The sequence below is a fragment of the Symphalangus syndactylus genome, chromosome 7, assembly GCF_028878055.3.
Source record: "Symphalangus syndactylus isolate Jambi chromosome 7, NHGRI_mSymSyn1-v2.1_pri, whole genome shotgun sequence".
Taxonomy (NCBI): Eukaryota; Metazoa; Chordata; class Mammalia; order Primates; family Hylobatidae; genus Symphalangus; species Symphalangus syndactylus.
The window spans coordinates 15,804,930-15,825,319 of NC_072429.2; the positions used below are offsets into that span (position 1 = coordinate 15,804,930).

The 20,390-nt window shown below is 37.1% G+C and overlaps 1 protein-coding gene and 1 pseudogene across 3 annotated transcripts in view; both read right to left on the minus strand.

The window, feature by feature from the left end:
- RANBP17 (RAN binding protein 17) overlaps positions 1 to 20,390 on the minus strand; it is a 428,141-nt gene that overhangs the window by 383,387 nt on the left and 24,364 nt on the right. For 2 of the 3 annotated variants that reach the window (XM_063642616.1, XM_055285264.2), the window contains exons 4-5: positions 13,540 to 13,706; positions 9,994 to 10,059 (exon numbers count right to left, since the gene is read on the minus strand). In XM_063642616.1, coding sequence (XP_063498686.1) covers positions 9,994 to 10,059; positions 13,540 to 13,706 — 233 coding nt within the window. Of the gene's footprint in view, positions 1 to 9,993; positions 10,060 to 11,284; positions 11,526 to 13,539; positions 13,707 to 20,390 lie in introns of those variants that run through there. The other variant, XM_055285265.2, reaches the window with a different exon arrangement.
- LOC129486019 (tubulin epsilon chain-like) lies at positions 1,548 to 9,160 on the minus strand (annotated as a pseudogene).

A 20,390-nucleotide genomic window follows, 5' to 3' on the forward strand; every position in this document is an offset into this window, starting at 1 on the left:
TATGTAGAAGAACGTCCTTGTATGTAGGAAATACACTAAATTCCCTGGTGGTGGAGAATCACATTAGCAACTCAGTGTCAAATAGATGAGAAAAAACTTCTCTTTACTATACTTACAACTTCTCTGTAAGTTTGCTAATTTAAAAAAAGAAGTTATCCTGTTACTCTCTAAACTACACATTTACCAGAACTTCACATTAACTAGTCTTCTTTCAGTGATAATCTAAACACAGCAAACTCTCATTTCCAGGGCAGACTATTTTCCTATTACGCTGAGAAGCACGAAATGAATCAAACTGCTAGTTTCAAAATTAGCAAAAAGTTGTAAAATGAAGATGACAAGTACATGAGGTTATCATACTATTCTCTTCACTTTTATGAAAATATTTAAATGTACTTGTTTTTAGAAGGAAGCTACAGTTCTTTAGACATATTTAGAGTTCAATAAGATTATCCCTGTCATAATATCCCTACTGACACAGTATTATTAATAGATACCTATGTACACACAAACACACAGCATATACTCTGGGGTGGAGGAGTCAGGAAGGTGATGGCCGTGATAAGAGATCACTCTAAATTTTAGAAATCCATCCTATAAATCTAAAAATATTTTCTAATTCCTGATTGAACACAAGCAGAAAATGGTTCTTTTGTATTTTTTTATGCACATGGCTATATTGTTACTCCAAAGGGAGCTGGCAAGTGATCCTGGGTATGAAAGCTCTTCTACATATATACATCTATATGTGTGCATCGACATGCATGCACACACGCAAACACATACCACTCAAGATGACAGTTTTTAAACACTACATTCCTCTTTATTATAAAATTATTCCACGTAGAACCCAACTTCTGCTTTCATTCTGTTCAGAACCATGTTATGTGCAAACGGAACAGGTGATAACATGTTCAGATCATAAAAGCACTGTTGGGGAGAAGTACAGCTTCTGAAAACTCCCCCTGTACAGGGTAAAAATCCAAACTAGGAGCCATAAAGTGAAAAAAGGCCTGTTTTGTTTTTTAATATAAACATTTATTATAAAATCAACTGGTTTGATAAGAAAGCAATTATTTAAAAAATTTAATACAAATACATGTTAAGTGTACAAATTAGAATTCTTTTGAGAAAACAAGTTCTTATTTAAAGAAGAAACAAAACCTCCTTAACAGTTGGAATAAAACCTATCCCTGAATAGTTAGTGGTATTACACAGAAATATTTATATTATGTTCCTCTATTCCCAGTACCTACTTTTACAGAATCAGGAGAATTTAAATAGAATATCAAAATATAAATAATAAATATCTGCACAAGATTTTTATTGAAGACATGATTATCAGTGCATAAATGCCTAAATATGAGGTTATAAATACAACATAATACTGAAGAACTCCATTCTCTCAATTTTAGAAAGGGAGACTTTTCTGAAGACAAATGTCTGAAGCTCAGGTATAGGATTTCACTAATTTCACACACTGGTATTATCGACAAATTGTGATTAAACAGAAATCACTCTTTTAGACAAAAATATTTCCTAATATGAAAAACAAATTCGACTTTCTGAATCTCAAAGAAATACTGAAACAGAAAGGTGAGAAAAAACGTGAAATTAAGAAAGTATTTTGGAGGGTTTCTTTTTTACACGGCTATGCTTAGGCTTAAGTATGTTTTTTGTGGCATCCACTCATACAGTGGTGGTCACTCCTATACGAATGCTGATAAAAACAACACAGCTTCTGTGAAATAGCTTTCTTCCACGCCTTCAACTTGTAGACAGTGATGAAGGTGAGCTTTTTTCTTGTAGAGTCTCATGAATATCTCTTTCAGTTCCATGAATGTGGGCTTCACACATGTGTTATTTGCTAAAGCTAATAATGAATAAAAATGGCCCACAGGAGGGACAGGCTGGTCTTCTAGCCTTCTTGATTTCAGGAGACAAACTGTAGAGATGGTTTTAATCTTTCAATATTTCTGCAAAGATGTAAAATCTGTACATTTCCTCTAACCATGAGCACACAGGTGAGGTAAAGACTATGTTTGGGGTCTGCCTGAAGCAGCTGGTGATCTTTACTAAAGGCATCTGAAAACATCTGATCCAATCTTTTAGTAGGAATGGTAACATCCGCCAGTGTATATAGAGGTGTTAGGCTTGATACAAGATAATGAAGCTGAGGAAAAGGAACTAAATTCATGCTGATTTCATTACGGTCCTTATTAAGGGACCCTTCAAATCTTGCAGAGCTTGTTAGGTTGAACAAATTTGCCACAATGTTGTTGACTGCAACAAAGGGCTTATTATGCCGCTTTTTAAAGCCACAGCACTTGAAGTCGTCTACAGTTGTATCCAACTTTCCAGAATTCACTATGAGGTCGACTTTGCTAATGATGTCAAATAAAGATTGTCAATGGGCAACACACGGTCTGCATGCTCATTAAGTTCCTTCATTGCCAAGATACCATTATGAGGTCAAGTTATGACATCTTCCTCACCGGAAGGATAAATGGAGGTCATAAATCTACATACTTCTGGGAATTCATCTTCAAGCACCTTTAAAAGAAATGTGTCAAATGGCACCTGGAACACCAGCCAACAAGACAGAAGCGTTCACTCCCCTGGAAAGGGGGCTGAGCCAGGGAGCCAAGTGGTCTAGCGCAGAGGATCCCACCCCCACGGAGCCCAGCATGCTAAGATCAACTGGCTTTAAAATCTTGCTGCCAGCACAGCAGTCTGAAGTCAACCTGGGATGCTCCAGCTTGGTGGGGGGACGGGCGTCCACCATTACTGTGGCTTGAGTAGGCGGTTTTGCCCTCACAGTGTAAACAAAGCCACTTGGAAGTTCAAAATGGGCGGAGCCCACCACGGTAGCCAGAATGCCCGTGTAGATTCCTCCTCTCTGGGCAAGGCATTTCTGAAAGAACGGCAGCAGCCCCAGTCAGGGGCTTATATATATATAAAACTCCCATCTCTCTGGAACAGAGCACCTGGGGGAAGGGGCGGCTGTGGGCACAGCTTCAGCAGACGTAAATGTTCCTCCTTGTCACCTCTGAAGAGAGCAGGGGATCTCCCAGCACGGTGCTCAGGCTCTGCTAAGGGACAGATCCCCGTGCCTCCTGACTGGGAGACATCTCCCAGCAGGGGTCAACAGACACCTCATACAGGAGAGCACTGGCTGGCATCTGGCGGGTGCCCCTCTAGAACAAAGCTTCCAGAAGAAGAAACAGGCAGCGATCTCTGCTGTTCTGCAGCCTCCGCTGGTGATACCGAGGCAAACAGGGTCTGCAGTGAACCTCCAGCAAACTCCAGCAGACCTGCAGCAGAGGGGCCTGACTGTTAGAAGGAAAGCTAACAAACAGAAAGCAATAGCATCAACACCAACAAAAAGGACGTCCATACAAAAACTCCATCTGAAGGTCACCAACATCAAAGACCAAAGGTAAATAAATCCATGAAGATGAGGAAAAACCAGCGCAAAAAGTCTGAAAATTCCAAAAACTGGAACACTTGTTCTCCTCCAAAAGCTCACAACTCCTCGCCAACAAGGGAACAAAACTGGATGGAGAATGAGTTTGACGAATTGACAGAAGGAGGCTTCAGAAGGTGAGTAATAATAAACTCCTCTGAGCGAAAGGAGCATGTTCTAACCCAATGCAAGGAAGCTAAGAACCTTGAAAAGGTTAGAGGAATTGCTAACTAGAATAACCAGTTTAGAGAAGAACCTAAATGACCTGATGGAGCTAAAAAACACAGCAAGAGAACTTCGTGAAGCATACACAAGCATCAATAGCCGAATCGATCAAGAGGAAGAAAGGATATCAGAGATTAAAAAACAACTTAATGAAATAAAGTGTGAAGACAAGATTAGAGAAAAAGAAATGAAAAGGAATCAACAAAGCCTCCAAGAAATATGGAACTATGTGAAAAGACAAAACCTATGTTTGATTGGTGTACCTGAACGTGATGGAGAGAATGGAACCAAGTTGGAAAACACTCTTCAGCATATTATCCAGGAGAACTTCCCCAACCTGCCAAGACAGGCCAACATTCAAATTCAGGAAATACAGAGAACATCACAAAGATACTCCTAGAGAAGAGCAACCCCAAAACACATAATCGTCAGATTCACCAAAGTTGGAATGAAGGAAAAAATGTTAAGGGCAGACAGAGAGAAAGGTTGAGTTACCCACAAAGGGAAGCCCATCAGACTAACAGCGGATCTCTCTGCAGAAACCCTACAAGCCAGAGGAGAGTGGAGGCCAATATTCAACATTCGTTAAGAAAAGAATCTTCAACCCAGAATTTCATATCCACCCAAACTAAGCTTCATAAGTGAAGGAGAAATAAAATCCTTTACAGACAAGCAAATGCTCAGAGATTTTGTCACCACCAGGCCTGCCTTACAAGAGCTCCTGAAGGAAGCACTAAATATGGAAAGGAAAAACTGGTACCAGCCACTGCAAAAACATACCAAATTGTAAAGACCATCGACACTATGAAGAAACTGCATCAACTATCAGGCAAAGTAACCAGCTACAATCATAATGACAGGATCAAATTCACATATAACAATACTAACCTTAAATGTAAATGGGCTAAATGCCCCAATTAAAAGACACAGAATGGCAAATTGGATAAAGAGTTAAGACCTATCAGTATGCTGTATTCAGGAGACCCATCTCATGTGCCTTTGCACATAGCCTACACACATAGGCTCAAAATAAAGGGATAGAGGAAGATTAACTAAGCAAATGGAAAGCAAAAAAAAGCAGGGGTTGCAATTCTAGTCTCTGATAAAACAGACTTTGAACCAACAAAGATCAAAGGAGAAAAGAAGGGCATTACATAATGTTAAAGGGATCAACACAACAAGAAGAGCTAACTATCCTAAATATATATGCACCCAATACAGGAGCACCCAGATTCATAAAGCAAGTTCTTAGAGACCTACAAAGAGACTTAGACTCCCACACAATAATAGTGGGAGACTTTAACACCCCACAGTCAATATCAGAGAGATCAACGAGAAAGAAAATTCACAAGGATATTCAGGACTTGACAAACTCAGCTCTGACCATGCAGACCTAATAGACATCTACAGAACTCTCCACCTCAGATCAACAGAATATACATTCTTCTCACAACCACATCGCACTTATTCTAAAATTGACCACATAATTGGAAGTAAAGCACTCCTCGGCAAATGCAAAAGAACCAAAATCATAACAGTCTCTCGGACCACAGTGCAATCAAATTAAAACTCAGGACTAAGAAACTCACTCAAAACTGCACAACTACACGGAAACTGAACAACCTGCTCCTGAATGACTACTGGGTAAATAACAAAATTAAGGCAGAAATAAATAAGTTATCTAAATCCAATGAGAACAAAGACACAATGTATCAGAATCTCTGGGACACAGCTAAAGCAGTGTTTAGAGGGAAATTTATAGCACTAAATGCCCACAGGAGAAAGCTGCAAAGACCTCAAATCGACACCCTAGCATCACAATTAAAAGAACTAGAAAAGCGAAAGCAAACAAATTCAAAAGCTAGCTGAAGACGAGAAATAACTAAGATGAGGGCAGAACTGAAGGAGACAGAGACATGAAAAACCCTTCAAAAAATCAATGAATCCAGGAGCTGGTTTTTTGAAAAGATTAACAAAATACATAGACCACTAGCCAGACTAACAAAGAAAAAAAAAAGAGAGAAGAATCAAATAGACACAATAAAAAACAATAAAGGGGAGATCACCAGTGACCCCACAGAAATACAAACTACCATCAGAGAATACTATAAACACCTCTACGAAAATCAGCTAGAAAATCTAGAAGAAATGAATAAATTCCTGGACACATACACCTCCCAAGACTAAACCAGGAAGAAGTTGAATCCCTGAATAGACCAATAACAGGTTCTGAAATTAAGGCAGTAATTGATAGCCTACCAACCAAAAAAAGCTCCGGACCAGACGGATTCACAACTGAATTCTACCAGAGTTACAAAGAGGAGCTGGTACTACTCCTTCTGAAACTATTTCAATCAATAGAAAAAGAGAGACTCCTCCCTAATTCATTTTATGAGTCCAGCATCATCCTGATACCAAATCCCGGCAGAGACACAACAAAAAAAGAAAATTTCAGGCCATTAAACCTGATGAACATCAACTCAAAAATCCTCAAAATACTGGCAAGCCAAATCCAGCAGCACATCAAAGAGCTTATCTACCACGATCAAGTCAGCTTTATCTCTGTGATGCAAAGCTGGTTCAACATATGCAAATCAATAAACATAATCCATTACATAAACAGAACCAATGACAAAAACTACATGATTATCTCAATAGAGGCAGAAAAGGCCTTCAATAAAAATCAACCCTTCATGCTAAACACTCTCAATATACTAGGTATTGATGGAACATATCTCAAAATAATAAGAGCTATTTATGACAGACCCACAGCCAATATCATACTGGATGGGCAAAAGCTGGAAGCATTCCCTTTGAAAACCAACACAAGACAATGATGCCCTCCCTCACCACTCCTATTCAATGTAGTATTGGAAGTTCTGGCCAGGGCAATCAGGCAAGAGGAAGAAATAAAGGGTATTCAAATAGGAAGGTAGGGAGTCAAATTGTCTCTCTTTGCAGATGACATGATTGTATATTTAGAAAATACCATTATCTCAGCCCCAAATCTCCTTAAGCTGATAAGCAACTTCAGCAAAGTCTCAGGATACAAAATCAATGTGCAAAAATCACAAGCGTTCCTATATACCAATAACGGACGAACAGAGAGCCAAATCATGAGTGAACTCCCATTCAGAATTGATACAAAGAGAATAAAATACCTAGGAATATAACTTACAAGGGATGTGAAGGACCTCTTCAAGGAGACCTACAAACCACTGCTCAAGTAAATAAGAGAGGATACAAACAAATGGAAAAACATTCCATGCTCATGGATAGGAAGAATCAATATTGTGAAAATGGCCATACTGCCCAAAGTAATTTATAGATTCAATGCTATCCCCATCAAGCTACCACTGACTTTCTTCACAGAATTAGAAAAAACTACTTTAAATTTCATATGGAACCAAAAAAGAGCCCATATAGCCAAGACAATCCTAAGCAAAAAGAACAAAGCTGGAGGCATCACGCTACCTGACTTCAGAGTATACTACAAGGCTACAGTAACCAAAACAGCATGGTACTGATACCAAAACAGATGTATAGACTAATGGAACAGAACAGAGGCCTCAGAAATAATGCCCCACATCTACAACCATCTGATTTTTGACAAACCTGACAAAAACAAGAAATGGGGAAAGGATTCCCTATTTAATAGTGTTGGAAAACTGGCTAGCCATATACAGAAAACTGAAACTGGGCCCCTACCTGACACCTTATACAAAAATTAACTCAAGATGGATTAAAGACTTAAATATAAGACCTAACATCATAAAAACCCTAACCTAGGCAATACCATTAAGGACATAGGCCTGGGCAAAGACTTCATGACTGAAACACCAAAAGCAATGGCAACAAAAGCCAAAATTAACTAATGGGATCTAATTAAACTAAAGAGCTTCTGCATAGCAAAAGAAACTATCATCAGAGTGAACAGGCAACCTACAGAATGGGAGAAAATTTTTGCAATCTATCCATCTGACAAAGGGCTAATATCCAGAATCTACAAGGAACTTAAACAAATTTACAAGAAAAAAAACCTCATCAAAAAGTGGGCAAAGGATATGAACAGACACTTCTGAAAAGAAGACACTTATGTGGCCAACAACCGTATGAAAAAAAGCTCATCATCACTGGTCATTAGAGAAATGCAAATCAAAACTACAATGAGATACCATCAAAGGAGACAAAGAAGGGCATTACATAATGTTAAAAGGATCAATGCAACAAGAAGAGCTAACTATCCTAAATATATATGCACCTAATACAGGAGCACCCAGATTCATAAAGCAAGACTGCATCTCATGCCAGCTAGAATTGTGATCACTAAAAAGTCAGGAAACAACAGATGCTGGAGAGGATGTGGAGAAATAGGAACACTTTTACACTGTTGATGGGAGTGTAAATTAGTTTAACCACTGTGGAAGACAGTGTGGCAATTCCTCAAGGATCTAGAACCAGAAATACCATTTGACCCAGCAATCCCATTACTGGGTATATACCCAAAGGATTATAAATAATTCTACTATAAAGACACAGGCACACATATGTTTATTGCATCACTATTCACAATAGCAAAGATTTGGAAACCAACCCAAATGCCCATCAACGATAGACTGGATAAAGAAAATGTGCCACATATACACCATGGAATACTATGCAGCCATAAAAAATGACGAGTTCATATCCTTTGCAGGGACATGGATGAAGCTGGAAACCACCATTCTCAGCAAACTAACACAGGAACAGAAAACCAAACACCGCATATTCTCACTCATAAGTGAGAGTTGAACAATGAGATTACATGGACACAGGGAGGGAAACATCACACACCAGGGCCTGTTGGGGGTTGGGGGGCTAGGGGAGGGATAGCATTAGGGGAAATACCTAATGTAGATAGATGGCTGGTTGATGGGTGCAGCAAACCACCATGGCACATATACACCTATGTAAAAAACCTGTACATTCTGCACATGTATCCGAGAACTTGAAGTTTAACAATGAAGAAAATATGGTTGTACATACACACATGCGCAATGGAATATTAAAAAAAAAAGAATAAGAAGAAGAAGAAGAAGAAGAAATGTGCCAAGCCCAGATCCTGATTCTCCTCCCACGGAATGTATTATAAAGAAACACTGCAAGCAATCACAGTGCTCTGCCAACTTTCTGAGTTTCTCTAAAACCTGGTCTTGATAAAGACTGCCAAAAACTTTGTGATCCACAGCCCAATTATTTCCGGAGCCAGAAGTATCAGTGATGAGCTGTTTGGTATCAAATACATCTCTGAGTGGTCCCTGCAGAATTTCATTCACTATCCCTTCTACCATGTCAATCAAGACAGCTGGTATCCACATTTCTAAAGAAGCTGCTTATTGCCTCATAATAAATTCCTTTCTGGCTGACCGCGGCGTGCTCCCTTAGTGCCAGGTCCCAGAAGCAGCAGCCAATCTGGTTTTCGCACTGGCCAACCAATGACTACCAACTGGGTTATGCTGGTGCATAGCCAGCTGGGGTCGCTTGTGAGTCGTGCCGGCCTCTGCATTGGCCTGCAACCCAAAAGGCCTGTATTGCTGCTTGTTGTTGTTGTTGTTTGAGACAGAGTCTTGCTCTGTCACCCAGGGTGGAGTGCAGTGGCATGATCTCAGCTCACTGCAACCTCTGCCTCCCGGGTTCAAGCAATTCTCCTGCCTCAGCCTCCCCAGTAGCTGGGATTACAGGCGCCCATCACCACGCCCAGCTAATTTTTGTTATTTTTAGTAGAGATGGGGTTTCTCCATGTTGGCCAGGCTGGTCTCGAACTCCTGACCTCAGGTGATCCCCCTGCCTCAGTCTCCCAAAGTGCAGGCATTACAAGTGTGAGCCACCTGGCCCAGCCAAAAAAAGGCCTGTTTTTTTATGAGTCCTGCTGTGTATCCATTGTTGAGAATCAATTCCTCAAACCACCTATATTTGTAAGTGAGTAAAAGTTTGTTTCTCTTTTGCATATATTTCTTACTGTTAGCATATTATGATATATATGAGGTAAAAGAACAATTCTCCAAGTGCCCATGGGAGCAAGAACCATGTCTAATTCTCTGTTCTTTGTAATACTCTGTACTATTGCAGATATCTCCAATTACAATGAAAATATTCCACCACTTAATTAGCCCATCAATAAAACAGACACACACACAAAAAAACTTGATTATTCAGAGTTTTATGCCACAAAAAGAAGGCTATTTTGCCACAAATAAAAGCAGAAAAGAAACAACATTACTTAAGCAAACTCAGGCTCCTGTTAGATGGAAAGGCTTGCTTACCAGGTTCATTTCCTGAGTCAATTCAGAAAGGATTATTACTCCTATTATGCAGTGCTCCACAGTACCCTTTGGAGAAAATAACAAAGTTTAGCCTAAGTGGAGACAAATGATTGGTTCTTAATGTATACACCAGGTAATATTTACAAATAATTAAAGACTGAAACACCACATTTACTTAATAATAAAATGGAAATAAAATTTTAAAATATAAAGAAAAATCACTGTGAGTTGTATAAACAAAAGAATTTCAAACCTATTTTTTGAAAGATAAATTTGGGTACACAGAGCTAAATGGGAAAAAGCTCCTCCCTTATAAATGCATGATACTCAACAAAATGTTTCCAGCACTTATAGGACAAATAATAAACTAAGTTTCAAAGTACAAGAATTTAGCTTAGTACCTTTTATAAGACCAAGAATAAGAATAAGCAAAAAATGTTTTTAGCTCTATAATTTGCTTAAAGCCTACTGAGCTAGAGGCACTCAATAAATAAATAATAAATAGCTTAGGCACTAATTCAAATCTCTTGTTCTAATATCGGATAGGATCACTTAGGCTCTTTTAGCATTAATTGTGCATGTATATGAAATTGTTACATACCTATAATGATGGCATGTAAAGTACACAATGCAATGAGATAAATACATGACTATCTAGACAATGTTTTTAATTTAATCAGCTTCCAATTTAATCTCAAATTTTCCATCATTAAAATTCAGACTTTATATGCACATTACTAACAAACTACCCTTGTGTGAAATCATACTGGAATTATGAAAATCATAAATGTGGCATCCAATTACATTGCAGTCATTTTTAAAAACTGACACAAAAGATAGATACACTTTTCAAATCTTAATTTTATAGTTGGTCATCCCTTTTAACTATCACAGAATTCCATTATCACTGTATGTAATTAAATTCAAATTATCTCAGAACAAAAAAAAGTCCCACAATTTTTGCATTGTAATCATTTATGGCCTTTCAAGACAGTCTGAGTGTCTAAACCGAGCTCCAGATTTCCTACACACTGAAACATCCATCCTATGTGTACACCAGGTTAATGTTCCCCAAAGTGTGGTACCCTGACCAATTGCTAAAACCAGCTGATTGATGACCTACAAACTCAATTCTAATCTGAAAATAGTTTGTTACTGGTCCATGACAAAACAAAGAGCATGTAACAGATTATAAAACAGCTAAGTCACAAAATACGCTAGGTCAGTTGGCTTTTTTTTCATAGCAAGTCTTTCTCAATGAAGAAGGCACTATGTTCATTTACAGTCTTACATAAGCTCCTTATCTTGCTGAAGACCAGTAATTTGAATAGCACTGCCCTAAATGACAGTAGGATCTCCTGAGTATATCAGTAGAAAGGAGACACATAAGTATGTTTGGAGTGTGGCAGCAAGAGGTCTGTAATAATAGAAAAAAAAGAATGCACAAAAGTTCAGACTGTTAAAGATGTGACAAACTTAAAATAATTTTTAGGACAAAATTCACGAAAGCTGCTAATACCCAAAGGAACCATACGATAATATTCTAGAAAACTAAAACACTAAAGCCAAAATTGACTTTCTCATGATGCAGGGTTAGGTCAAGCCATACATATATAAATATATAACATACTAACTATTCTGTGGTGATACTATTATATAATAAACTTTCAAGCTAAAACATTTTGTTTCTTTTGGTCTTCCAGAACTGGTAAAAGTACACTGAATCCCAACTTAAGTTGAGCTTACTGGCCACTAAAGAGGGAGTTTGAGAAATGTTAGCCAGCAAGAATTTCATTCAATTTCAACCTTGATTTTGTTTTAAAAGAACTGCATGGTCGCTTCTTGTCTACTCAAATAAATCTTGATGAACAATCTTAGTAAAAGACAAAAGGGGGATGCTACTGTGCTTGCCAAACTTACAAATACAACTCTGAAGTGTGAAGCTCATACTTGTCCTGAATAAACTATCCTTCTGCCCTAGTATAAACTGATCTGCTCAGAGCTAAGAACATTTATTCCTGTGAAGTTCTAAATGATCAAATTTTGTTAACCAGGTTTTAACAACATGGATAAGACAGAAGCAGCATAACCTAGCATTTCATATTCTGAGGTTTCCAGCACTGCATTATATGATGAAGTTGTATCTTACACAGGGGTTGAATTTTAAAGTTACTGCATAAAAGTCAAATCTCCGAAAGTCAAAACTGCCCATACTCAACCATGAACCAAAACTGAACCATCTATTAATCAAAACTGCCAATTTTTCCTCAAGAATACTAACAGATCATGGTGTTGTTTTTTTTTGTTTTTTTTTTTGTTTTTTTTTGAGACGGAGTCTTGCTCTGTCGCCCAGGCTGGAGTGCAGTGGCGCAATCTCAGCTCACTGCAAGCTCACGCCATTCTCCTGCCTCAGCCTCCTGAGTAGCTGGGACTACAGGCGCCTGCCACCACGCCCAGCTAATTTTTTGTGTTTTTAGTAGAGACAGGGTTTCACCGTGTTAGCCAGGATGGTCTCGATCTCCTGACCTCGTGATCCGCCTGCCTCGGCCTCCCAAAGTGCTAGGATTACAGGCATGAGCCACCACACCCAGCCCAGATCATGTTTCTTTAGCTGGACATCAGATAAAATAGTTTTCTTCTACTTGGGAATCACGTTTGTATGAAAAAATATATATGTATATCTTCAAATATCTGAATCATACCGAGCAAGGCATGACAGTCATCCTGAGCAAGAGTAAACAGGAAACAAGAGCAGATGCAGGTTTCTCTAAATCAGCCCAGGACGTGGAATCACTAGCATGATTTAGTTTAATGTTTTCTTGCCTTTGTTTATTTTGTTTTGTTTTTTTGGGGTTTTTTTTGGCAGTCCATATATCTTACATATTTATGTAAGTTAAATGTGCATATGCTATGACTTTATTTTAATCACTTAGGTTAAAAATATTGTTTTTAAAATAACCATTCTTTATTGATATATAATAGCTGTACCTATTTGATACCTATATACAATGTGTAATGATCAAATTGAAAACATTCTTGAGAAACTGATATAGTCAATGTGGTATAGTGTAAAAATTAAAAAATTTATCGTAAGTTGGAGGCTTGTTAAATGCTAGCTGTATGCTTTAAGCAGTCACCACGCAATCTTACAGAAATTATTTAACCCCTCTAAACCTGTTTTCTTATTTACAAAATAAAATCTATTTCATTTTAGGTTGTGATGAACATTTAATTACATAATCTATGAAAAGCATTATATACATGTTTTATATATATACAGTACCATAGACTTATGTGTCATAAATGTACACACATTTTAAAATTAGAAAACATGATTATTTACATTCTTCTGGTTTGGAAATTATGTAACAGCACGATCCTCATTTACTAACAATAAATGATAAAGGATCCAGAGGATAAATAATAAATCATAATTAACATGGTACTGGTAGTCACAAAACAAACTATATCGCTTTAAGAAGAGCAGTATTCTAAACCAAAAAAAGCAAGTAGTGATGTTCTAACAATGTAGCAATGACTTCTTACCTGGAGAAACTTCTTCACATCAGCAATAATTTCTCTGAAGACAAATTGGTCTTTCTGAACCTCAAACCACCCCAACTTAGTGATTTTAGCAATGACTTGAATAAGAGCTTGGATGACAAAGGGAGCCAGCTTGGGCTGTGATGCCACGTAATTCAGAATGTAGTTTCCTACAAAGAAAACACTCCATGGATCATTTGGACTTCTCAGAAACAACATAGTGTGAATCATATGAAGAAAGAGAGGTGGGGGTGGGGGAAGGGGAGGGAGAGCATTAGGACAAATACCTAATGCATGCAGGGCTTAAAACCTAGATGACGGGTTGATAGGTACAGCAAAACACCATGGCACATGTATACCTATGTAACAAACCTCCATGTTCAGCACATGTATCCCAGAACTTACTGTAAAAAAAAAAAAAGAATTTTGTGAACTTTAAACAAAAAAGTTGCAGTATTTGTTAAAAAAAAAAAAACAGAAAAAGAGGTGGCAATGACATGCTGTGACAAAAGGTTAATAGCTCTCCTCAAGATATATGTTTATTTATATAGTTCTTTTATTAGGCTTGTTTTGAAAAAGCAAATTTGTTCCAATGCATTTGATATATTAGGGAAAAACTTGAATAGAACACTTTTGTTGAATATGTCACTTTTGTTTCTGCATGATTTTATCTACCAAAAAATGCTAGGTGAATGCAGAAAACTGAAACCAGGCTGATATGGTTTGGATTTGTGTCCCTGCCCAAGTCTCATGTCCCCAATGTTGGAGGAGGGACCTGTTGGGAGGTGATTGGATTATAGGGGCAGATTTCCATCTTGATGTTCTCATGATAGTAATTTTCACTAGATCTGGTTGTTTAAAGTGTGAAGCACCTCCCCCTTCTCTCTTCCTCCTGCTCCAACCATGTAAGCCATGCCAGCTTCCCCTTCACCTACTGCCATAATTGGAAGTTTCCTGAGGCCTCCCCAGCCATGCTACCTGTACAGCCTACAGAACCATGAGCCAATTAAACCTCTTTTCTTTATAAATCACCCAGTCTCAGATATTTCTTCATAGCAGTGTGAGAACCGACTAATATACAGGCCAACTGAACAAAATGCATACACCTCAAACATCTACTATGTATTGTCAACCCCACCCATCTTTATCTGGTATTATATCTTTCTATACTATTTCAGATGATCTTCCTTTCGTCACTTTACAATAACTCACAAGCTGCAACCCTTCTGAGGCCCACTTCTGTGAACAAACTTCAGGTCTTTCCCAAGGTAAAGTGTCATATTTATTGTACTATGTTTTTCTTAACCATTTAACATGTGTAAAACTCTACTAACCTTTGATTTGATTTGTATCTTTTTTTAAATATGTCACTGACAAGACTTTTAAATTTTATTTTTATAATCTAATTTCTCTCATAAGCCCTGTGCTTTTTATTATGTAGCATTGCATAGCACAGTCACTTTTAGGAACATGTCATGTCATAGCAAAAGTGACTATACACTGTCTTCTTGAGGTAGCATTAAAAATACAAATAAACCCCATCTCTACAAAAAATTGTTAAAACAATAGCTGGGTATTGCGACATGCACCTACAGTCCTACCTACTCGGGACACTGAGAATGACTGTGCCACTGCATTCCAGCCTGGGTGACAGAGTGAGATCCTGTCCCACAAAAAACAAACACAAATAGTACAATATGATAAAATAAATATATAAATTCAAGAAAGCATGAGTAGAACAGTAAAGTCAAGCTTGTAATAAAGTTAATACACCAAAACTGTTAAAAGTGGGTAGCAAATTCAGTTATGAGCTTTCTAGTTGACTAATGAAGTCAGATAACAAATACACCAAGAAGTCTCTCAGAAAACTACAAGAAGAATTTTTACAAGAGAAAAAACTCCATTTCCACTTTGGCCTGAAAGGCCAGCATGCCATTTGGGAAAACAGTAAAGAAAAGGTAAACACCTCAATATTTAATTAAAAACAGCTTTGATGGAAACAACTCCAAAATCCAAGAATGTATGCAACAAGCATTCTTGATAATTGTAGTAAGATTCTTGATATTTAAAAAAGTTCTTGTAACTATTATACTTCAACCTCAATTTTTATTAATATTAAAATATTGTTATACAACAAAAAAGATAAAATATATTTTGAAAAAAAGCATAATTTCCTTAGCATTAGGACAGATATCAGAGAAGTTTCTCCTACAAATCACGGTAATATGGTTCTAAGCTTTGTTGCATGTAATCTTTTATTTCAATAACAAAACTTAAGAACATGACACTGCTTCCTGAATATAAAAGAAAATCCAGCATATTTACTTCAATTACACTTTTATTTTTAATATCTTGAAAATGTTCATCTTGCAGTGGGTACAGGCAAACCATATGTGGGCAGCAGTAACCACTAGGAGGAGGGCAATCTCAAAATAATAATAAAACAAACAAATAGGAGACAACCCAGGTTTCACATTTAAAGCTAGATGCCAACAAGGACATGTTCCCAGACTGCCCAAACAAAGGTACCTAGGGCTAATAAATTCATTATCTAGGGAAGGGAAAAAAAAATCACTAGAATATGTTTCTGTTACTTTAGCTGAATGTTTTACACAAAATATTCTCATGTTATGCTTTTTACACAAACTATAAGATTGTTCCAATTTAGTAAGCACCAATAATCACAATCATTTAAAACATCAGCAATCTCCCCCTCACTGGTACAATTAATAGAGAAAAGCCATACTAAGAAGAAATGGAAATGTTTGGGAAGATACATGGAAGAACAACAACCACAACAAACAGCTGGGAAAAACCCCAGACAAAAGTCAGTATAAAGTTGGAAAGCTACACACTAGAGGTCCTTTGAGTGTCAAAAGCCTATATAACAGTAACAATAATATTTCATGTTTATGAAGCATGTCAGAAATTTTGAAGTGCTTCCCATCAAATACTTGATATGGCTCTCATAGCAATGTGAAGATACTGCTATTATGTATTATTATTATTCTGTCTTACAGGCCAAAAATATGAAGGTCAAAAAGGTAAAATGACTGGGACTCTGAATCAGGTTATTTTGGTTCATTCCGATTTTTTGTTTGTTTCCTGTTTCCAAATATTGGACAAACCATATATTTTAGTAATAATTCATAATTCAAAATTCTAAATCCAAACTTGTAGATAGTCTTTTAGAGTGTGCTATCTAAATATAAAAATAATATAAAAGAAAGGGGAAATATTCAATTTCTACCTCTATCCCAAAAGCCAGTACGTTATTTGGGAAAGGAAAGAGACGATACACATCTCAAAATTTAACTAAAAATCCTTTGATGGAAACAACCCTAAATTCTAATAGTGAGAAGTATACGCTATAATCTATGTCTAGAGAGTTAGCTTATGAACTATTTGGAGAGAGAGTGTGAGAGAGAGAAAGAGAGGGCAAGCAAAAGAAAGCAAGGAGAGAAAGAGAACATGGAACAAAAAGAAACTACAAAAAAAAAAAAGAAAAAAGATACATGAGGCTAGTTCAATATTCAAAAATTAATGTAATCCATCACATCAATAAGCTAAAGAAAAATCACATGATAACATAAATAGATGCAGAAAAAGTATTTGACAAAATTCAACATCCATTGATGGTAAAAACTCTCAGCAAACTAGGAATAGAGGACAACTTTCTCAATTTGATAAAGTATATCTACAAAAAACCTAGAGCTAAAATCATATTTAATGGTGAGAAACTTGAAGCTTTCTCACTGAGAAAAAGGCAAGATGTCCCCTCTTACCACTGCTTTGCAACATAATACTTTAAGTCCTAGCAAATGCAATAAGAAAAAGAAATAGAATGCATATAGATTAGGAAAGAAGAAATAAAAGTGTATTTGCTCACAGATGGCATGATATGTAGAAAATCTGAAAGAACTGACAAAAAAATTATGAACTAATAAATGATTACAGCAAGGTTACAGGATACAGGTTAATATACCAAAGTCAATCACTCTGCTTTGCCAGCAACTGGAACTTGAAATAAAACATAAAATAACTTATATTAGTACCCTCAAAAATGAAATATTAATACTTAGATTTAAATCTAACAAAATATGTACAAGACCTATATGAGGAAAATTACAAAACTATTAATAAAATAAACCAAAGAAGATCTAAATAAATGAATACATATTACATGTTCATAGACAGGAAACTCAACACTGTCAAGATATCAGTATTTTCCAACTTTAAAGATTCAATGCAATCCCAATCAAAACCCCAGTAATTTATTTTGTGTATATCAATGAACTAATTCTAAAGGTTATATTCAGAGGCAAAAGACCCAAAATAGCCAACACAATACCGAAGAAGAACAAAGTTGGAAGACTGACACTACCCCACTTCAAGGCATACCATAAAGCTACAGTAATCAAGACAGTTTGGTATCAGCAAAAGAAATGACACATCAACGGCTATAGTTTGAATGTCTGTCCCCTCCCATACTCATGCTGAAACTTAACTGCCACTGTAACATCTTAAGAGGCAGGATCTTCAAGAGATGATTACACCAAGAGTGCTTTGCCCATATGAATGGTTTAATGTCATTATTTCAGGAGTAGGTTCCTTTAAAAAGGACGATTTCAGCCCCCTTTTGTCACTCTCTTTTGCCTTCTCTTTGCCCTCCCATCATGGAATAATGCACCAAGATGGTCCTCACCAGATGCCAGCCCCTTGATCTTGAACTTTCCATCCTCCAGAACTGTAAGAAATACATTTCTTTCTTGATAAATTACCCAGTTTCAGGTATTCTGTGGCAGCAGCACAAAACCAACTAAGATGCCAATCAACAGAACAGAATAAAAAAACCCAGAAATAGACCCATATAAATATAGTCAATTGATCTCTGACAAAGGAGCAAAGGGAGTAACAAAATATGAGTCTTTTAAATATAAAAAAAGTATTTTCATCAAATAGTGCTGGAACAACTGGACATCCACATGGAAAAAAGGAATCTTGACATAGACTATATGCCCTTCACAAAAATTAACTTAAAATGGTTCACAGACCTAAGCGTAAAACATAAAGCTATGAAACTCCTAGAAGATAAGAGAAAATCTAAGTGACCTTGGTTCAGTGATGACTTTTTAGATGCAACACCAAAGGCATGATCCACAAAAGAAAGAATGAATAAGGTAAACTTTGTCATGAAAATGAAAAATTTCTGCTCTGCAAAAGACAATGTCAAAAGAATAAAAAGATAAGCCACAGATCGGGAGAAAATATTTGCACAAGACATATCAAAGGAACCGCTTTCCAAACTACACAAAGAACTCTTAAAACTCAAAAATAAGAACACAACCTGATTTAAAAAATGGGCCGATGACCTTAACAGACACCTTTCCAAAGAAGATAACAGTTCACCCTTGAACAACATGAGTTTGAACAGAACCACTTATGCGTGGATTTTTTTCAATGAATATATTGGAAAAATTTTTGGAGACTTATGACAATTTTTAAAAATTTGGACATAGCCGGGCATGGTGGCTCACACCTATAATCCCAGCACTTTGGGAGGCTGAGGCAGGCGGATCGCTTGAGCTCAGGAGTTCGAGACCAGCCTGAGCAACATGGTGAAACCCCATCTCTACAAAAAAAATACAAAAACTTAGCCAGGCATGGTAGTCACATCTGTAGTCCCAACTACTTGGGAGGCTGAGGTGGGAGGATCACTCGAGCCTGGGAGGCAGAGGGAGGAGTGAGCCAAGATCACACCACTGCACTCCAGCCTCAGTGACAAAGTGCGACTGTCTCAAAAAAAAAAAAAAAAAAAGCACCTCAAACGAATGGTGTAGTGTTGAAATATTTTTTAAACATAAGGTATAAATGTAGATACTACTCTATTTTATCATTTACTATCATAAAATATACACAAATTATAAAAAGTTAGAATTTATCAAAACTTACACACATGCTTAGATTGTACATCGTTCCAACCACAGTCAAGGTTTATGTAGTCAGGTTTATGATCAGGACTGCCCTTATCTACAAAGCTGCTAATCTCCTAGCCTTGAAGGGAAAAAATAAATACCAGCTGCCAGTCTTCTGGCTGTACAACCAGGCCTAGAAGAGAACCTTTTTCTGGATTGGTTTCATAGATGCTTTGTCCCTGAAGTTACTAAGTACCTTGCCGGTAAGGGAATACCTTTTAAAGTTCTTTTCGTATTGGACAATGTCCCTGGCCACTCAGAACCCCATGAGTTCAGTGAGGACATTAAAGTGGTCTATGTGCCCCTAAACACATCTCTAATTAAGCCTCTGAATTGGGGGTCATAAGGACCTTTATTTAAAGCTCATGGCACATGGTACTGTATAAAAAGGATTGTCAACACTATGGAAGAGAACCCCCACAGAGAGAACATTCATGGAAGTCTGGAAGGATTTTAACACTGAGGATGCCATTGTTGTTATAGAAAAAGCCATGAAAGCCATCAAGCCTGAAACAAAAAATTCCTGCTGGAGGAAGCTCTGTCCAGATGTTGTGCATGACTTCACAGGATATACAACAGAGCCAATCAAGGAAATCATGAAAGAGACTGTGGATATGGCAAAAAAAAAAAAAAAAAAAAAAAAGGACAGTCTAAAGGGTTTCAAGATATGGATCTTGGAGAAATTCAAGACCTAATAATAAAGCTAATAGGTAGTTTTCATATGAAACATTTTTTAAAAATCAAATATATGTTCCAATGGGCACTACTGTTTACAAGCAATATTAAAGGGGACAAAACAACACTTATTTAACAGGGACAAATATACCACAAGGTACAGGATCAGTGCAATAAATTCACAAAACTATATTACAGCTAGTT